The sequence below is a fragment of the Halichoerus grypus genome, chromosome 14 (assembly GCF_964656455.1).
Source record: "Halichoerus grypus chromosome 14, mHalGry1.hap1.1, whole genome shotgun sequence".
Classification (NCBI taxonomy): domain Eukaryota; kingdom Metazoa; phylum Chordata; class Mammalia; order Carnivora; family Phocidae; genus Halichoerus; species Halichoerus grypus.
In genome coordinates, this window is record NC_135725.1 from 35,297,593 (window position 1) to 35,318,434 (window position 20,842).

Genomic DNA, 20,842 nt, shown 5'->3' on the forward strand with positions numbered 1-20,842 from the left:
CTTTTGGCTTTTGCTGAACCTATTAATATGAATGGTCCGATCAGTTATTTATAGCTTCAAAATACTGATTTCCAAAGACCGACATTCCTTTAAAGGAGGAAGGCCATAAGCAGACAAATCCTACCTTGATCCACAGGCAGTGTCCTGAACTGGACACTGGGACTATATGGCCCGGGCCCTTTGCTCGTGTGAGCACGTACTTTTACATCATATGTGGTATCTGGTTTTAAGCCACTGAGTGTCATAGTGGTATCAGCTGGAACAATAAGCTGCTCCATTGGAAGAAGAGGGATGTTGATATCCCTATACAGAAGAGTATACTTGGTGATGATGCCATTTCTCTCTGCCAGGACAGGTGGCTGCCAGGATAACTGGACGGAGGTTGAAGTGGTGCCTTCTGAGTGGAGGTTTTGAGGGAATCCAGTTGGGACTTCTTCTGGAACAGAAATCTCTTTCACTATCTCTTCCCCGAAGCCCACTTTATTTCTGGCTGAGAGCCTGAAGATATATGATGCTCCCTTATGGATGTCTGTGGCTGTAAAGTGATCTTCTTTCTCAGAGAACTCAAGAGTAGTGAGTGGTTCTGTATCTTTCCGGCCAAATTTTAGACGATAACCCTGAAGAGGTCCGAATGTGTCCACAGGGGGGTGCCATTGAATGAGAGCAGTATTCATTTGAGTGTGGTTAATCACAAGCCGGGGTTTCCCTGGAACTGGAGTACATGGGAAGGAGTGGTAAGACCAACCTAGACAGACATTCATTCACATTTTAATCACTGCTGAATGGGAACACCACTCCACAGGAATTCCCATTACATTATTTATTTAAAAAAAGACTTGGTCTATATACCTTTGTGGAAATATGCTTCTTCTCATACTTAACTATTAAGGTAGGCTGAAATACCAGAATTTGATAACAGACACAAATAAGCTTACAAAATAATTTAAGGGAATTAAAAAAAAAAAATCTTGTATCAAACCTTCACACATATAAAGGTTCATGCCACAGAGAAATGAATCCAAGTAAAGATTAGCTAATTAGCTACAGCTAATAAGAATAATAATTATAACATATTTAATTATTGGGTATATGCAATGTACCAGGCACTGTGCTAAGAGTGTTAGATGTAGTATCTCATTTGATTTACATTTTGACTTGACTACGCATTCTGATTAGTTATTATCTTCATTTTCTATAATAAGAAAATGACACCCAGGGAGATAGAAAACTGCATAGTCAGAGGTATAATAAGTGAGAAAGCTGTAAGACAATCTGAATCCATAGCCCAAACACTTAACTATACTCTTATGTTGCTTGTAAGTTTTTTTTTTTTTTTAAGTAGTGCAAAAAAATGTTGCTTTAAGTTATTATGGTTATAATTGTACTTTTTGTCTATACTTTTTACCTGGGGATAAATCATGACTAAGGGATGATTTTGACTAGTTGGTTGGCAGACAATAAAACTAGAGCTTTTCTCTGAAAGAGATTATAAATCTGGATTCTCACACCTCCAACCTAGGCCCAGTATGAAGACAATATGTGTGCAGACATCTAAAATATAAGCATTGTCTTCCTCAATACCCAAATCACCATTGATTAAGAAAGTTCTGAAATGGAAACACCAAAATAATCCTCTATGCGAATAACATCCACAACTCTAAATAATTTTTTGAATAGTCACTAAAAAGTGATGAGCCAGTGTTCGTGCTGTGGAAATCGACAATGCCATTTCTTTCTCTGGGATTCACACCCCTTGGCTATAAATTCTCTCCTTTCTCCTCCTTATTATAGCACCCCTATCTTAAGGGCAATAGGAGCTTGATGCTTTATGTAATACATCTCAGACTAATTAAGACACAATTATAAATATAGGTGTAGGAAATATATTTTCTTCATTTTGGGATTTAATTTCAGGGGTTTACACTTAGTTGTCTACATTTCAATAGAGGCTGGTTCCATAGCCAGTCAGCATGCCCCCACTGAACATATATCTCCTAAGGAGGGCATTAAATTAGCTTGATACCATGCTATTCTTAAATTTAAAGAAAAAAAAAAAAAAGGAAAAAAAAAGCCCAGAAGACTTTGCCTTAAAGGAGTTTTGCCATCTGTAATCCTGCTGCTTGAGGCAGTTCCAGGTGGCAGGATGTAAGTGAGGCAAATCTTATGACATTTAGACAAATTTGGCAGTGAGCATGGCACCCAGGAGGGTACTCAACATCACAGCTGTTCTTTGCTTTATGCCTTTACATAGAGGTGTGTTCCTAAAAAGTTGTGTGAGAAGTGATTCGGGAGGAGTAAATCAAATCATAGTTTAAATGTTCCATGGGAGATTGTGATATAAAGGGATTGGAGGAGAATCCTTTTGTAATTATGTCTTAATTTATTGGTTTTACAATGTCAGGTCTTCCTTCATGCTGGCTTTTCCTAATGTGAGACGATCAAAGTAACTCTAAAGAGCATTAAGAAACTTTGTTCTTCAGAGGAGCAATCTGATATTTTGTAGCCATGTTGCTTTTCTCTCTTTTCTGTTCCCTATCTTTTATGTGATTTGGCCTCTTCAGAATCCCCACAGCAAGGAGTGAGCAGGAGAAAATGGCAAAATAAAACAAAACAAACAAAACCCAGAACTGTAAGTCATCAACTCAGTTCATGATGGCAGCTCTTCTAGAAGGTTTTGTTGCTGAGAGAGGTTGAAGCTAATAAGTGACATCCCTGCCCACATGATCATCCCTCTGGACATTCATGGGACTTGCTCTTTCACATCATTCATGTCTCAGCTCAAATAACTTTTTTCTAAAAGACCCTCTCCGATCACTCTTTCCAAACGGTCCCTAGGGGCTATCCTATCCTTAATGTTTACACACCTTTATTTTTCAACTTCTCTCTTACTGATGCTTTATTATATACTCATTTGTCTACTTGTTAGCTATCTAGTTCTACTCAGAAAATAAGCTTCAGGAGGGAAGAATATTTCTGCTCTGTTGATTGTTGTGTCCCCAGTACTGGGAGTAGCGCCTATCATGTAGTAGGTGCTCACGAACATACTTGTTGAGTGACTGACTGAGTAATTTGGGCAAAATATGTCTTGATGTTTTTCTTCTGAAATGTATATCAAAAAACACAAAAGCTGACCACAGTCCACTTTTTCTTTTTGATAGAATTCACCATACCATTTGGAAAATTCATATTATTGTCACCTGGAACATGTTCAAGGCACATCTACGCACAAATATGGTTACCTGCCCCAGTGGTGGACACCAGTTTGGGCTTGCTGCGAGCACCATCTCCTTTGGTGGTGTAGGCTGTGACAGTGAGGGAGTAGGAAGTTTCAGGCTGTAGCCCAGAAATAATCATGTCCTAAAATGACACAATAGAATGACACTGATTCAAAACACCACAAACACCCTGGGGAAATTCAAAGCATCCATCCACATTCTTGCATGCTTAAATACTTCCTGTAGCCATGCCAAGCACTGGAAGTTTCATGCCTGTTGTTCATGCTATGAATGATGTGTTTTCATGCTGACATTAAAGTGAGGTCTTCAGCCATCGTAAGAGGTAATCCTAAGAAGTAGTAGTTAAAAACATGAAACTTGAGGCCAGAACTCCTGAGTTCTTGAATTTAAACCTGCATCTCCTTATTTCCTAGTTTGGTGATCCAGGGCAGGTGAGTTAATCCCCTCTGTACCTCAGTTTCCCATGTGAAAGTTGGAATAATAGAAGGATTAAATGAGTTATATCAGTAAACACTTACAACTATGCCTGGCTCATAGTGAGCAAACCATAAACCCGCAGTGATATTATGCCAGGAGCTCTCAATATGCATCCTCTATAGCCTGGCCAACAGACCAGTGATGGGGCTGATGCCAATGCAGTCTGTTTTATCACCATGCTAGTATTTTGCCAAATGGCTGATCTGTTGAACCTAGATATCTTGACAGCCAGAGAAGTTTCTTAGGACTAGAGTGACATATTATTGGTTAATTATATAGACTATGAACTAAAATCATTATACACTAAGGAGAATTTTCTGGTGATTTGGAGTAGGTCATAAAACCAAAGAACAATATTTTTTTTTACCACATCATCATGGAGTTGTGCTCAATTAATCCTATTTAGAAAATGTTAAATGTCACAAACTATTTATCAAAACTCTAGATTTCTCTTAATTAGGGCCCCCAAACTGTGATGGTTACAAAACTTAGATCTGTTCTTCCAAACTGGAGATTATAGGATTCTTTACATAGAGTAGTTATTAACTTCTGTTATTTTCTTCAGAGCTGCTACACACATGCCCACATGCCCCCACACAAACACATAGCTATAAAGATCCCTTTCAGATATTTGGCACAGCTATGTTTTCAAGTTGAATATGGTTAGATTTAAGAAATAATACAATGTCATTGTCTTCCACATTTGAAGACAAAGCAAGTGAGAGTTCATGGAATGGACTGGATTGTGTGGAGGACAGAAGGATTTTTCTGTGTAAGGCTGTAAGGGGCACCATTGAACTCAGTTGTTGAATCTGATCCCAAATATGACAGCTTTTGACAGTGTGCTTTTCTCAAAATAGTAGGAATATCATTGGAGTGGAAATTTAAGAATTTCAGATATCATCCTGAACAGCCATTGGAAATATTATTCTGCCAGATGAATGGGCTAAATTTGGGAGAGAGATTTTATTTTCAGGACCTTGGAATGGTTTCACTAATATTACAGAGGCTATAAAAACCATCTGAACCACCCAAGAGTAGCATTCTAAATTATAGCAGATATACTGGGTATTCCAGAAATTATGATGGGAAAATGATAACATTATTGTTTCCAAGGTCCCTCTCACACATTACTGGATTTTTGCTGAAAGTAGGCAAGGCTGGGGGGGGGGGGTGGGAAGCAGGGCTTGGTTCTATCACCAAATCGTGTGGCAAGAAATTTATATACTCTGAGCCTTATATAAGTTTTTTTCATTTATCACATTGGGATTAACCACACATGCCCTTCCTCTCACATAGGCTGTTCCAGGATAACACATGTAATGTAATTTGAATTTGGTCAAACCCTCTGCAGTGGTATAATCACAGCTGGACACACCTCTATCTGCCTGGATCACATCATCTCGTGTTATGTTTTCTTTCTTTAAACGGTGGCCATACTTCCTTGGTGGTTTCCATATCCTCTGTGAGGTAGTGTGGCTGATATTGTGTCTACCATTCCTCAATCTCTTTGCCTTCTCCTAGCATATCTCCATTCAACTTCCTGCCTGTTAAAAATTGGCATTCCCGGATGTTCTGAAACAGTTACCGGCCTGCTGTGTTTCTCTCTAGTCCTAAAAAAACCCCCACATTTCCAAACCTTAAAGAATTTTTTCTGTCTGAAACTCATTTCTAGTCCTGATTTCCCATCAGGGCTCCAGTGGCATGTCCATTGAAAATATGTGCTGGACATTTTCCTTTGACTATCAATTGTTCCCTCAAGTTCAGCTTGACTGAAGCTCAAATGTCATTTCCAGGAGTAAATTCCCCTCCTTGCTTCTATACTTTAACGAATGGTGTAGCGTATTCCAAACTTACGAGTGATCTTGATCTCTTTTTCTTCCTCAAATTCTTAGCGAGTTTTTGCCAGTTTTTCCTTTAAAATATTGACCAAAACTGTCCCTTTTTCATTTTTGCTGCCTCAACTTCATTGAATTTTTATTATGTTATGACGTTAGCAAAAGAATTTTTATTTGTTTCCCTGTTTACTCTCTTCTTTCTCTCTAATCCACCCACTATGTCATTGGCGTTAAGCTGCAGGTAATGACCCATTTAAGTAGGTCATGAAATCAATTTACTTAGTCATGACCAGCATTTTAAAAAAGAAATAGGATATACTTTCATACAAAATATTAAATTTTATATATGTATAAGTAAGGTATTATTTTGTAAGACCTTTATTTTAAACATACGAATGCACTGGTCGTGACATATAATGCATTTCTTACTATGGATTACAGTAAAAGAAGTTTATAAAACAGTGTCAGTTCCATTAAAACTGATACCTTGCCCATCATACTTACCAATATTCTCAGTGAGAGCCCTGCATTTTAGCAAAAAGAAAAATATTTACTAAATGAAAGAATACACTTACCAGCCTTTATCTTATTTCTATTTTTAATAATTTTCTATATTTCTCCAGTACTGAAGTTAAAAGCCAGTTCTTTAGTTTGACACCTCAGGTTTTCCTAACATTATATTAAATTTATGTCTTAGTCATACTTAGCACTAATTTACTAACCTGAACCCCTTCATTCATGTCGAATTGGCAAGCTCATGTCACTTGACTATATCGCATTCTTGATCTGCCTCAATGATTATGTCCCACATACTCATCTTTAAAAAACCATCCCTACCTCCAACTTTCCAACATACACACACACACACACACACACTTTTCCACTTCTTCAACCCTTACTTATTTTTTAAGTTCTCAACAAAGTTGCAAGACCTCTTCTACCTTCTTGGTCCATGGCCTCTGAACTCACAGTTCTTACTGACAATGCCACTCATTTATTAATTAATTACACATTGCTTGAGGTCATAGCTTTTGTTGTATTTTATGGAACTTTCCCAAACTTTACATCCTTCCTAGCCACCTATTGTAAGTGCTTCGAAGGCAGGTGTCGCATCCTATATCCCCCAAGGAAACCTATACATAGTAATAAGGTCTCAATAAATAACATAATCCAGCCATTGAAATATTTTAAAAAATTCCTCCCTCAGGGAGATATTTTCTGCCTCTTGGCACGACTCATTCAATTTAACTCAAATTTCTATCGGTACAACAGAATTGCCATTTCTTGATATAATTAGTACCGGAACTGCATGGTGTTATCCACTGAAGATGTAACCCTGGGGTAGGATTTATGAGTGGCCTATATCACACAGCTTGATATCTCTCGTCTGTGATGCCTCCACTTAGAGCATGCCTCCTTTAACTGTGTCACAGGGTAGTTAGTAGCAGCCATCAGAACAACATGAGCTCATGATATTTCGTATGCAATCATGCCAATTTCACAAAACAAAAACCTAAATTAAAAGTATACCACATAATGAAGATAATTTAAAAATAATTTGTTAGTTCATGCATCCAAGCAAACTGTGATGACATATCACAAATAAGTGAGAGAGGGGTAACAGAAAAAACAAGCATTTATAATCTCTTTTTGACAAAGCAGCCCAAAATTACTCACATGTTCAGTAGTATCATCAAATTCCCACTGATTGAGATTAAGAAGGTTGGGGAAGAGGAAAACAAAATAAAAAGAAATGAAGAGAAATCTGTAGCCTTACAAAGGCAATGTTGCCTTCCTTAGATTAAAAAAACAAACAAAAAAAAACAGAACAAAAAAATAAGCAAGTGTGTACAATAAAATTCCAAAGAGTAGGTGTGTTATGCTTCCATCCTCACCCCGAACTGAGAGGTCAAAAGTAAATATGCTTTGTATTGTTATAATTAAAATCAGCTAATGCAATTTTTAATGTGTGGTTCATTGGAATGAATCAATAAGGTATAACGTACAGCTAGTGTTTCTAATCATACATTACTTTATGACATTTATTTTGACTTTTTCTCTATGTTATGCAATTAATTTATGTCACTAATTAGATTAACACCTTTCATAAAATATTGGAATGTTATAGCCCCAGGGAAGTCTTGCAAGATGCAGTGGAATTTCAATGAATATTAAGAGAACACACGAGGTGGACAAAAGAACAACGATCAAAAACATACACATAATGAGGGGGAGATGAACCATGAGAGATTATGGACTCTGAGAAACAAACTGAGGGTTCTAGAGGGGAGGGGGGTGGGGGGCCTAGTGATGGGTATTAAAGAGAGCACGTATTGAATGGAGCACTGGGTGTTATACGCAAACAATGAATCATGGGACACTACATCAAAAACTAATGATGTAATGTATGGTGATTAACATAACATAATAAAAAAGAATAAAATAAAATAAACATACACATAAGAAAGATCGGCAAATTAATAAAGAAAAGCCAAAGTAGAAGAGAGGGGGAAAATTGTGTTGACATTTAAGGCATTTTGTATCATATAATTCCATTAACCACCATCCTCCACAAAACACTGACAGAAGTACAGGTTTATAATGTAAAATTATCTAGGACCTGACAGAGTACATCAAAGCATCATGGCCATATCATTTTCTTTTTCATAATTTCAGACTTACAAAAGAAAACATAGGCTTTACTGGTTTTATTAATTTCATATTGTGAGTACTGTTTCACAGACGTACAGAATATTTAGAAAAAGCAATGCCCCTTTTCCAGAGTCTAAAGGGCTATGAATCTAAAGACATAAGTTTACAGAAGTAGACTTCAAAACCATGGAACTGGATTTAGAGCTGATTAAGTGAACAACTCATCCAGATCCCTTTAGTTAAAATGTTTCAAAACCAAAGGAAAAATAGCATTTTTGTGAGTTGATTATATTAAAACATTAGGGTCGATGTTTTCCTTACAGCCACAGGGACGTAGATTGCTCTTTTATTTGCACAGAGACAAGAATGCAAAATCTGGCAACCTGACATAATAGTTCTCACTTGGCTCATAGTCCTCCTCACTTTGACACAAGGAAGGAACTTTTTACTGAAATAAATTTCAGATTTTCCAAACCCCCTCCTTTTCCATGCCCAGCTACTGATTTGCTAGATAAGCATAGTACTCCCCTATTCATAACATCCCATCACTACTGGACCCGGTATAGTGAAGCTATCCACAGGTTATATGTAATCCCCAGTAGAAGCTATTAATTGAAATCTTCCTCTTCTTTTCAAGTAACTACATAGAACACAGGTGAATTTATTATGGTATTATCTTTGAAGCCCTTTACTTTACACACACAAAAAAATTGAAACATGTAACGCTCTGCTTTAAACAACAGATTACAAAACCAAGTGACTGCGTGGTTGAAAACTACCACCCGAGGATCAGTAGAATTTCTCACACACTCAACTGCTCTTCATACTTTTCTTAACGTGCCTTAACATAGGGGATCCCATTTATTTCCTGGAAAACTCTAATTTTTCATTGTCATTTCCTTCATTTCTCTGGGAAATGAAATAATTACTTCTGAATACATGGTTTGATAAATAAGCACTAAATAAAATACTATCTGGGTAATTCTCCTCACGTGAGAATGTCTATTCTTCAACAGAATAAGTCATATATTTAGAAGTTAGATCAATTTAATTTCAAGTAGTTCTAGCACAGCTGCTTAGAATTCTTCTTGTTACTTTGATTAAAATCAATTCAACTTTTTTGAAGTCAGAAAGGCAAACTCAGATATAAATGTAGAGAGTTGAGTACCTGTATTTTAAGGAAACAATTACATGTTTTTAAGTAGGCTTGAGTGTCATTTCATTACAACTCATTTCCTTACATGCTGTCAATTCTGACTGAGAAGGTTCATACACATCATGTGTTTTAAAAACTAGAATTTTGTACAGGAATTTTTAAATGTCAAAAAATTTAAAAAATGGGGGTCCATTTCAAGGTATAGGCTAAAATAAATATAATAAATAAAAACATAGGTATGTAATTTCAGAGGCTTACCTGTGCATCAGCCAGCATGACATCCTTCAGCATGGGCTGGCCCTTGGGCTCACCATTTTCCATCCTCACATAATGCACCTGGTATCCTCTTATCTGGCCATGCTGCTTATTGGGCACAGGTGAGCGCCATGAGACTTTAACAGATGTTGAGTTGACAGCCTCTACCTCGACTTTTCGAGGAGGACCACTAGGAACTGGAACAACATCATTGGATAAAAGAAGATTATAGGCACTTGTCCCACCCAGTCTGAGTATTTTCTTTACTTAGGTTTAAAAAAAAAAAATGGGCAGACCCACTATGTTTCCTTTGTGGAATACAAACATTTTCAAGCAATGAAAATGCTCAACCAATCTGCTCTACCTTTTAAGAAAAGATCAAAAAACATGACCGATGCCAAAAAAAAAAAAAAAATGGAAGAAAAAAAGAGTATCAGAGAAATAGAAAAACATGTAAAAAATGTACAAAAGCCAAGGAAGATGCTTTGAGGCTCAAAGCATTAAAGCACAAAGAGGAGTAGCATTGAAATAATAACAAAAACTGGTTGTTGATTGTTGTGTGTTTTTTTAAAGATTTCTTTTTAGCAGAATAAAAAGATTCTTGATTATATCGGTTTTCTTCTTTTTTTCTCATATCAAAGGTTTTCCAAACAACAGATGCCAAAAATTGAATGTTGAGCATCAGTGTCTCTGAAATATGCAAGACAAAAAGGCAACAAGAAGATAAGAAGGCAGATTTGAAAAGTTAACTTCAAAATGTAAAAGAAGTGACTAAAAAAGGCCAAGAAAAACACAGAAGACTTTAGACGGAAGTACAGAAAACGGCCTGGATTACAAGGTCATAGGAGCAAACTGTTCTTTTAAAGGGAAGCAAATTATCGTGTTGAGATTGAAAAAAAAAAAAAATGCCCAGGCTGCAGCAAAGATAGGTCTTTGGCAAAAATTACTGAAGTTACAGCGATGCTGGGTAAAAAAAGATGAGCAGAGAAAAGCTGATTACTGTTAGCCTATCAAAAGACAGCAGACCAAGACTGTGTCAGAAGGGTGCAAGCTGACGTAGCAGAGGCAACATACCATCTTCATCAGTTCGAATCAACACGGAGAAGCTCTCAGGGCCAGGGCCGACGTCTGTGTGGGCTGTCACAGTGATGCGGTACTCAGTCCATTTTTCCAGCTGTTCCAAAAGGTATTTAGTAGTGTCCGAAGGAATGCCCAAAATTTCATGAGGTTTATCATCTTCCCCATCCACTGAGGTGTACTTGATGGAGTATTCAGTAATAATGCCATTCTGTTTTTCCACTGGCGGAGGTTGCCAACTTACCAAAATACTAGTGGAACTTGGGCTGGTGCAACTAATGTCTTGAGGAGGAGCTGACGGCTCTTATTTTGGTAGTGAGTTAAAGGAGGGTTTGAGTGAAAGGACAGGAGTGGTTGGAAAAAAAAAAATGATAAAACAAAAGAAAAGGCAAAAATAAATAAACGAACAATAAGGACAACAAAATGAAAACAAGGCTTTGAAACTTAAAAGAAAAATTTAAATTTAGGTACCTTGGCTTAGTAACATGAATAAACCAAAAAATGAATAAATGACCAAAAATAATTGTTAAATAATGAGAAGGGGGAATATGTGAACATGAAACCTTGAGATAATAGAGCCTCAAATAAAATTACCTACCTGCAATTTAAATTGTTCTTCTAAAGCAATCCCTCAGTATTCCCCAGCCCTACTGTACAGACTACCCAACTTTAAAAACACCTGTAAATATTGCAAGATTTATGACACGAAAGTCTGATGATGCTTCATAGATGCTGTTTTCACGTCTGCATTCTGGAATGAGGGTGGTTCATACACAGCATTCACTTGTGAAAGGGTTTTCAGGTATAGAGTTGCAATAACTGTTAGATGCCCTTCCACCAATTCCAATTAAAAAAAAAAAGGAAAAGAAATAAAAGCCCAAATATAAGAGCGTTCCCTCTGACTATGCGAAAACCTGAGTCAGCCTGACCAGTTTTAAGGAAAGATGTTAATCTAGCATGGATTGTAGCCTGTATACAGTGAGCATGCAGAATCAATAAAGGATGGAAATGCATAGTCCAAGATTTACCTACCCGAGGGTAATGTCAGGCTTGTTGATTCTGACTGTAACTTGTACTTACCCTACGTCAGCTTTCAGCTTTTTAAAAAAATTATTATAACTCTTCTTGAGACACCATTGCTAGTAAAGAATTAGATTCCACCAACAAATTTTGGTAAAATCAATAATAATCATCTACCCCTTACAAATTGTCAGTAACACAGCCATGAAAAAGAACTGTTTAAAAAAAAATCCTGAGAACCACCTGGAAAAGATATGACTTATGTGCAAAATTTCTTTCATTTTGTATGTAATTATTCATATAAAGTAGAATTTACATAAGAGTTAAGAGAGAAACTTTCTTATTGTCCATTCTAAAATAAAATGGTCACTTTCTGAGCAATTATTTTCCATCAAATTACCCAAACATATCATTATTTGAGAAAATTAAAAAAGCAATAAGAGCAATGCAACCATTGTCATAAATTATTTTTAAAGTTAATAATTTATAATTCCTAAGGGACAAATAAGAGGGATAAGATATACATATATATATATATATATATATATATATATATATATATATATATTGTTTTAAGGCAATTGATGTGGTAGATTGAGTAACTCATTTCTAATTTTGTGTTGTGAATATGTAGCTTGGGTATTTCCTTAGATCTTGTGGGTCTTAATATTATGTAGTGTCAGGTATATCCAATTGTTTACAGGATTATCAGTCTTTTTTAATTTACATGTCTTGGGTTCTTCATGATTGTCAATCAAAATGAAAGCTCCCTGTACCGACGAAAAGGAAATTCTCATATGACAATCTTGAAAATTTGGAGTAAGATTTGCAAAATCACGAGAATATATATCATCTTTATGGATGGAAAGGGAATTTTATGGGAATAGACCATAATCACTAATGGATTAAGTAATAGGATCCTAATACTTTTTGTACCAACAGGCATGTTTTGAGAAAGAGAAAGAAAATAACTTTTATTTTCAAAAAACCCTGAAAGATTTTAAATTTCTATAGAATATAGACTTGCTTATATGAAAGAAAATTCATTTTTTAGAAAATATAAATTTCATGTTTGCTGCTAGGTCTAATACTTAGGTCAGCAGAGCATCCTCTTTACAAAATTCAATGTATTGAGATTACACATATCTACTGCATATATAACTATTAAAAATCACATATAAAATATAAAGTATCAAAAAAATACTTAGGGAAATAACTCCATAAAACTGTTCAATTCAAGGTCAATGGTTGTTTAATAGACTAATTATAGAAACTTACTAGTAAAGAGGAAACCATAGTATTATTATAAGTCACCAAACTTTCCATCAAAAATAAACTTCCATATAATACTTTACACAAAGCAATCTTCCCTGGACACAATGAACCCCCATTGTGATAAACACAACTATGCTCTAGGGCAACAGTTCCAAAAAGAAATTGAACCTGAGGAAACAAAATACAATTTAGGATTGCAAATGTACTTGTGATTACTCCATTGTTCCTGAATTTGCCCAAATACAGATTTTCTACGAATGTTCCAAATTTCCACGTGTACTACTTGCAGAGTTAATAACAAAGTAGTCACAAGAGCTGAGCTTTTCTCTGAGTAGAAATAAATACATGAAATAAAAACCTGTTTGTTAGCAAAGTTAAAACCTGTGTGCTTAGGAGGCGCCTGGGTGGCTCAGTTGGCTAAGCGTCCGACTCTTGATTTTAGCTCAGGTCATGATCTCAGGTTCGTGAGATCCAGCCACACATCCAGCTCTGCGTGGCTGTACAGCTTGCTTAAGACTCTTTCTCTCCATCTGTCCCTCTCCCACCTCCCGCTAAAATAAATAAATAAATAAATAAATAAATAAATAAATAAAATGAACTTTAAAGAAAAACCACCTGTGTGCTTAAAAAGCTTACAAGTTTGGTCTTTGTTAACCTCTTTAGTTTGTTAAGCCCTCTTGTGATTATTTGGCAGTGTTCTCAACCAGAATATTGCGGTACAGCCTTATAAATCATTACACAGGGCCTGGTGGAACTTTCATTCATTTTCCTGACGGAAGTCTTCTAACTCCTCCGACTTCTTTCAGTTTAGGAAGGGAGAGAATGGGATCTGCTATTTGGACCAAGTTGGAAACCAACATAGGTCATGGTTGTAATCCCCAAAGTTGGATGCTTACTAGCATAGAAACTACTGACTGTCTAACTTATTAATTAGCTGATTTGTTTGTTGGCCGGGGGGTGGGGAAGGCTGCAACACCCCCTAATGAAAAAGGGCAGAAAGTAAGCAAAGAGAGACACCTACTTGACTGCATGGTTCTGGCCGATATTTCAGCCGTGGAAGCACCCAGGCCTTGAGGAGAGCGTGCGGCCAGACGGAAGTAGTACAAACTGTTGGGTTTCAGCCCTTGCAGTCTATAAGATGTCCCGGGCTCAATGGTAATCCGTTGCTGTGGATAAGTATCAAAAGAATTAGGTCATTTTCATTAAGATTCATGCAAATATTTTTAACACACTGCCTGCAACCTCAGATGTCTGTCATTGGTGTTATAAAGTCATCAAAATATCACAAACAGAATCAACAGTGAGTATCTAGGACTCTACCAGGGGAAATATACAAGGAAAATATCAGTGTTTAAAGGCAAATTTCTACAACAAAGAAGGCAACCAGAACAATGGAAGCCAGAGATCTTTCTAATGATAATGTAGTGACCAAATGCGTCAAGTAAGAGGGAGGTTGAGAGGCCACGACCCATAAGCATGTTGTACGTTAAGGTGCATGTGTTGCTGAGACAAAATCCACCAACAGACACTGACTCCTTCCCCTGATAGTGGGGTCTGGCCAATGTGAGCCAATTTCAAGTGAAGAGATTGTCTAGCTCATCTCCCATGACCTTCTGCAATTTAAATTGGGGCAAAGAAGATATGGCCAGAAGTAGCAACAGAAACCGGTGTACAATTTCTAAGACATTGCTACAAGAGATCTGAAATTGCAAAGTTCTGATGGGATAAAAATCAGATGTTTGTTAGCTGGAAAATGTATATGAAACCATATCATCCCTCTAGACTGATTTAAAATCATTTTAAAACTTTCTTTCTTTGTAACTACAGAACACACAGCTAGAGAAAAAAGTCACAAACTTTTCTGCAAATTTTAACATCATAAAGGGCTTTTGAAATAAGGTTTCTTTAATTGAATGTTGTAACTCTTACTTTTCATGCTTAAAATTTGACTTGCATTTTAGCAAAAATAGAGCTATGGGTAATCAATCTCAGATTGAACATTAGCCTGTAGTAAGCCTTAAAATACACACTATTATGTAATCTAGTAATGGCATAAATAATCTTAAGGCTTTTCAACGAACAGGGTTTGCTGTTCACACAAACAGAAATCATTCAAGGGGAATTCAAATATAAAACTAGAGAAAACATCCCTAGGGTATTCTGGCTCGCAAATACAAAAGCTTTTAGAAATTTTAGATTTCCCAAATGGTATGTAAAAACGGAATCCCCAAAGAAACAATTGTAAAACAGAGTAGGTGCACCAACATTCAAGCACCTACATCTACAGCATTCTCAAAGGAGTGCCACTCTCCTGCACTGTTTTAATTTTATCTGTTTTTCAGTTGGATAGTGGCAAAGATTTAAAATAAATTAATGTTGAATTACGTCTTAATAAAAACATCAATAGTGGTAACATGAATACTTTAAGTTATAGCAGCATTTCAATTATATACTTTTTGAGTGTTTAATTCATATTGGCTTTGTTAGCTAACTCTAAAAGCATTGCATTTAGAACCTGGTCTTTGGAGATTCTGCTCAATTCAAACAGCTGTAATAAGACAGAAGTTTATAGGAACATATTAATTTATTACAGTATTCAGAATGATATACCATAAGTTAACTGATATTTCATTTAGTATGTGAGTGTATTAAAAAAAAAAAAAAAGGTATTTCTGTTAGAAGTTAGGGGCTACCTAGCTTTGTAAAGATCTTTTTAAGATAAAGAATACTACGAGGTACAATAGAATGACTTGTGTGGATTGAGTTTTCACATAGAGTTTCACCAACATTTTGTCCTAAGTTTCCACCCTGGATGTCACAGTAACAAAAGAAATACATTCATTACCATCATATATTCCCATCCTGAAATTGTTAGATGTATCTTAATACCGATTTCTATAGTTTATACAAAGTACACCACCCAAGAGGCAGTATATACCCTATTGGTTAAAAAGATAGATTCTGGAACCTGAGATTTGGGGGAATCTGTTTTACCTTTTCTGTGCCTTCATTTTTTATGTGTGAAACCGATTAAAAGTAAGAACTTATTTTTCTCTTAGGACCCTATTTTTAAATATTAAAATACTAAGTAATATTAAAACTAAACTCTTTGCACAAAGATTAAAAAAAAAAAAAAGATAGATTCTGAAACCTGACTGCCTAGATTTTCAAATCCCAGTTCTGCCATTCAGTAGTGTGAGATTTGGGGGAATCTGTTTTACCTTTTCTGTGCCTTCATTTTTTATGTGTGAAATCGATTAAAAGTAAGAACTTACTCATGACACCACTGTAAGAACTGAATGAGTTAATATATGTGAAATCCTTACTATACCTCTTAATTTATGCATTAGTTATATTGATTTTGTTTCTCTTTTCAGTAACTATCAACAATTGCCAGACTTTTTCATTTTATAATTATTTTATTTGCATAGTATACTCAAACATTATATATACTCCCATTCATATCAAATAACTCTTGGCATACAAATAAACATTTGCTACAGGGCCTCGTTCTCTGAAACCAGTTTGGAAAAATTCATCCATCCAAAGCCTTGGAAGTCATTTAACTTAAGTACTATATGGCTTAATTACCATAGTGCAGAAGAGAAATAAAGGAAGTCCCTAAGTCTCATGGGTATATTCTTTTAGATACTTTCAGAAGAAGCTTGGAAGCCTGGAAATAGGGACAACAGATGTTTTTTGTTGGTGTTTGCTTCATTCCACCCCCAAAGGCTTGAAATCAATATTCTGTTTTTTTGGTCAAGTTCCTTTTTTGATGAATAAATCTTTTCCACCAAAGTGCTCTATAGATATTTGACCTTTTGGCAGAACCTGGGCGAATACACAAAAGTAGAGTAGGGCCCCAGGACAGTGAATGATCAGAAGGTGAGAAGCAGTCTTACCTCCTCGCCATGCTCCCCATCTTTGTAGACCAGCTCATAGCTGGCGATGGTGTCTGAACGTGGAGGTGTCCAAGACAGCAAAATACTTGTTTCAGACTCAGGTTCTGCTTTGAAGTTTAGTGGTTGCCCTGGTACTAAAAACAGGAAGGCAAGGGACTGAGTTCATCATCACCATGAGTATTCGAAACCCTTCCACTAGTGCATCTGTTTAAACCTCTCAAAATGTGTCCACATGTGTAGCCTAATGGAGAGCTAGGTCCTTAACATTGTTGATAGTCCATTTTTCCTCCTTCAAGGTACAAGAATATTTTTAACACTGCACTTGTTCTTGATCAGTTTAAAATCTATACAAGATGGAGAATTATCAAACACAGAATAGAACATAAATCTGATCTCATGAATAATAAGCTTATTTCATAATATTGTTGTACATAGTAAGTGAGATGCTTTATATAATACACTTGGAATCAATATTGTCTAAATCATAACAAGTGCTATATACATAAAAACCATTGTTATTTTACAACCGAGAACTTGTTCTCTAGCACTGCATTTAACTTTCAAAATTATTTCCGGTTAGGTTTATAAAATCCCACCTTCACTCCATTAACAAAACCTACTGGTAAACCAGAATCACGTAGTATCTTTCTTACCAACCCACATTTTGAAAAAGAGGTTAAAAAAAAAAAAAAAAACTATCCCTTATAAATAATTACTTCTAAACCCTAATTGACTTTCTTTTTTAAAAGATTTTATTTATTTGTCAGAAAGCGAGAGACAGAGAGAGAGCACAAGCAGGGGGAGTGGCAGGCAGAGGGAGAAGCAGGCTCCCCACTGAGCAAGGAGCCTGAAGCAGGACTGGATCACAGGACCCTGGGATCATGACCTGAGCTGAAGGCAGACGCTTAACTGACTGAACCACCCAGGCATACCCCTAATTGACTTTAAGTGACTTAATATACTAGGCCTAATGTAAACTTAATATTGTTCCTAGTGAGATGGAGCTAAGTTACTACACAAATCAAAAAGTTTAGAGAATATGTTTATTATCAGACATACAGTAATTTAGCAGATGTCATGTATAATTCTCATATTAGTCATTATAACCCATACAATAGACAATTTGAAAGAGCTATGTATCAGATGTATTAAAAAATGGGACATATATCCAGTTTAAAACACTTTACGCAAATGCTGTATTAGAATAGGTATTACTAACCCCAACCGCCTGGTTAACATCAAATCCCATTAGGTCCTCTATCCCTTACACACAAGGGTAATGTAGTTCAGGGCGTCACTGGCCCAGCTAACCTTACTTTGTCCTTGGCCAGTGTCTGTTCTGATTGGTTGGTGCCCAGGCCATGCTGGCCATTAACTATTTGGATCATTACCCCTGATATCGTGGCACGTCTTAAAGTGCTATAGCTGACCATATGTCCATATTCTCACAAGTATATTCTGTGTATATTTAATAAAAAACAAGAATAATAATACTTTATACTAGAGGGAAAAAGAACATGTGAAGTGTTTTTGGTGAATGGGCATAAACACTGAAAAACTTAAGAAAAATAATATACTTTGTAACTGATGTATGACTTCAATTTCTTAAATAATACTTGAAGCATCGTTTTCCTTAGTAAGAAGATCTTTAGAAATATAAAATGTTTTCTTTTTCTTTTATAGTCATCTCTCTGTAATATGACTAAAATAGTCTTTTGTTTAAAAAGAAATCAAGGTCTAAACAGATCTACCAGAATGGTTTCCAGTATTCCTATTTTATTCCTCTGGTATGTTAACCTGTGTGTGTGTGTGTGTGTGCGCATGTGTGTGTACGTACCTCATGTGTAAGCATACAATCTCATGTTTGGACTGATGCATAAGGCAGCCAATAGTCAGTGCTTCTTATTTTTAATTGCATTCATCATCTTTTCTCCTTTTTTATCACAGGCCTTGAGATACTCATTAATTTGATGGTTCTGTGAACATACTTTCTAAACAAGGTATCTTTTTTTTTCTTTTCTTTTTTCTCTGTAAGTACTCGCCCAGTGAGAGACCTAACACAATCAGCCAGATTGAGAAATGGAGACAAAAGAAGATCAAAGATCAACAGCAAGGGTTGGGGGGGGGCAGCGGGGGAAGAGGGAAAAATAAACAGGAAAATAGCAAAGCAAATAGAGAACGCATTAGTTCTAAACAGGAAATACCGAAAGCCTGGCAGGAGCAACAATGGAAGCCAAGAACAATCAGACAGATGGGGAAGTTATGATTGGATTTTAATATTCAGATGATTAAAGGGGTTCTCAGCCTAAAAATACACACACATATGCATATGTGTGTGGTCACTTCTTTCTCTCTACTTTTGTTTCCTTTTTCCTTTCTCCCAACTTCCACAAATCTGAGAAAGAAGAAAGCCTTGTGATAACTCCTGACTTAGACCAAACTGGAACACAGTGTTGTCAAGAATTAAAAACATGGACAGAACTGAAGGGCTACTCTCAGGATTATAACTGCCTGTTATGTATTTCCTCCCTGCCTAATGCTAATAATAAATTGACATTGATTGAAAACATCTTGGGAATCTAATTAACTTTTTCTTATTTAAACTGTTTACATTTTTTGCTTTTAATTTGTCTTGAACAAATTCCCAGTGGGTCTCAATGTTTCATCCTTATTTAGTGACACAAACTTCATCTGACCCTCCAATTCTATTAAGACACCTCTCCCTCTAAATAATGAATTAAACAGGCTCAAAGCTTCAGAGGATGTACTGTTCATTTTATTCTTGGACAAAATAAGTAGTGGTCAGATGACTTCAAATAATATATACAAGGTTCTTCTTCTCGGCTTCTATCTTGCCCTTCTTTTGAAGTGGTCTGGAGGGTAATTTAATTTAGTAGATGTTAAACTTGTGATAAAACTAAAAATGTCCAGGGCACCTGGGTGGCTCAGTCAGTTAAGAGTCTGCCCTAGGCTCAGGTCATGATCCCAGGGTCCTGAGATCCAGTCCCACATCAGGCTCCCCGGCTCAGCGGGGAGCCTGCTTTTCCCTCTGCTCCTCCCCTCTGCTCCTGAGCTCTCTCGCTCAAATAAATAAATAAAATCTTAAAAAAAAAAAAAGAAAAAAGAAAAAAGAAATACAAATGTCCAGAGGTATCAGGCAGATCACTTAGAGACCAGGTGGGGTCTGGGGCCAATGGGAGATTGCCTGGCCCACCTGAAGGAGTTGGTAGTATTCAGCACCAGGAGATTGCAACTTTGTGGAATGTTGGTCCAAGCTTGCCTAAACTTCTGATTTTTCAACAGAAGTTGATAGTGAATCTTCTAGGTGAAATCTTTCCATTTTTAACCATTGGAAATTAATTGAATTAATTTAAATTAATTGAAAAACACGATAGGGGGCAAATTATGTCTACAGGCGAAATCCAGCAAATGGACTAGTGCTTTAAAAGACCTTTTTATTATATCAGGCTCTATGTTCATAAACACCTTAAGGTGCCACTACTTAGATCTCCCTGGGAATTGAAGATTCACTTAGAGATGCTTCCTCAGAGTCATTTAGCCATAGTTGAAACAACCACAATAAAACTGAGGCATCAAAGTAAAAGAAAAAAGCTGTGAAATTAATGGATTTATTTTTACATTCTTCAAACATAGTAGCCCTAATGATCATAATATATGTATATGAAGAAGCACTTTAGGGGGTTCCAAATGGTCTTTTTTTTTTTTTTTTTTTAAAGATTTTATTTATTTATTCATGAGAGAGCGAGAGAGAAAGGCAGAGGGAGAAGCAGGCTCCCAAGGAGCAGGGAGCCCGATGTGGGACTCGATCCCAGGACCCTGAGATCATGACCTGAGCCGAAGGCAGACGCTTAACCATCTGAGCCACCCAGGCGCCCAAATGGTCTTATTTCTCTGTGCTATTTGGAAACACAGGGAGTACTTCATGTTCTGTTA

General features: G+C 36.4%; 1 protein-coding gene across 43 annotated transcripts in view; it reads right to left on the bottom strand.

Annotated features, from left to right (window-relative positions):
- PTPRD (protein tyrosine phosphatase receptor type D) overlaps positions 1 to 20,842 on the bottom strand; it is a 2,297,676-nt gene that overhangs the window by 154,778 nt on the left and 2,122,056 nt on the right. For 22 of the 43 annotated variants that reach the window (XM_078062238.1, XM_078062257.1, XM_078062272.1 and 19 more), the window contains 7 exons: positions 16,889 to 17,022; positions 14,008 to 14,152; positions 10,689 to 10,994; positions 9,618 to 9,811; positions 7,229 to 7,255; positions 3,240 to 3,357; positions 125 to 712 (listed from right to left, as the gene is read on the bottom strand). In XM_078062238.1, coding sequence (XP_077918364.1) covers positions 125 to 712; positions 3,240 to 3,357; positions 7,229 to 7,255; positions 9,618 to 9,811; positions 10,689 to 10,994; positions 14,008 to 14,152; positions 16,889 to 17,022 — 1,512 coding nt within the window. The remainder of the gene's footprint in view (positions 1 to 124; positions 713 to 3,239; positions 3,358 to 7,228; positions 7,256 to 9,617; positions 9,812 to 10,688; positions 10,995 to 14,007; positions 14,153 to 16,888; positions 17,023 to 20,842) is intronic. The other 21 variants (XM_078062277.1, XM_078062267.1, XM_078062276.1 and 18 more) reach the window with 4 other exon arrangements.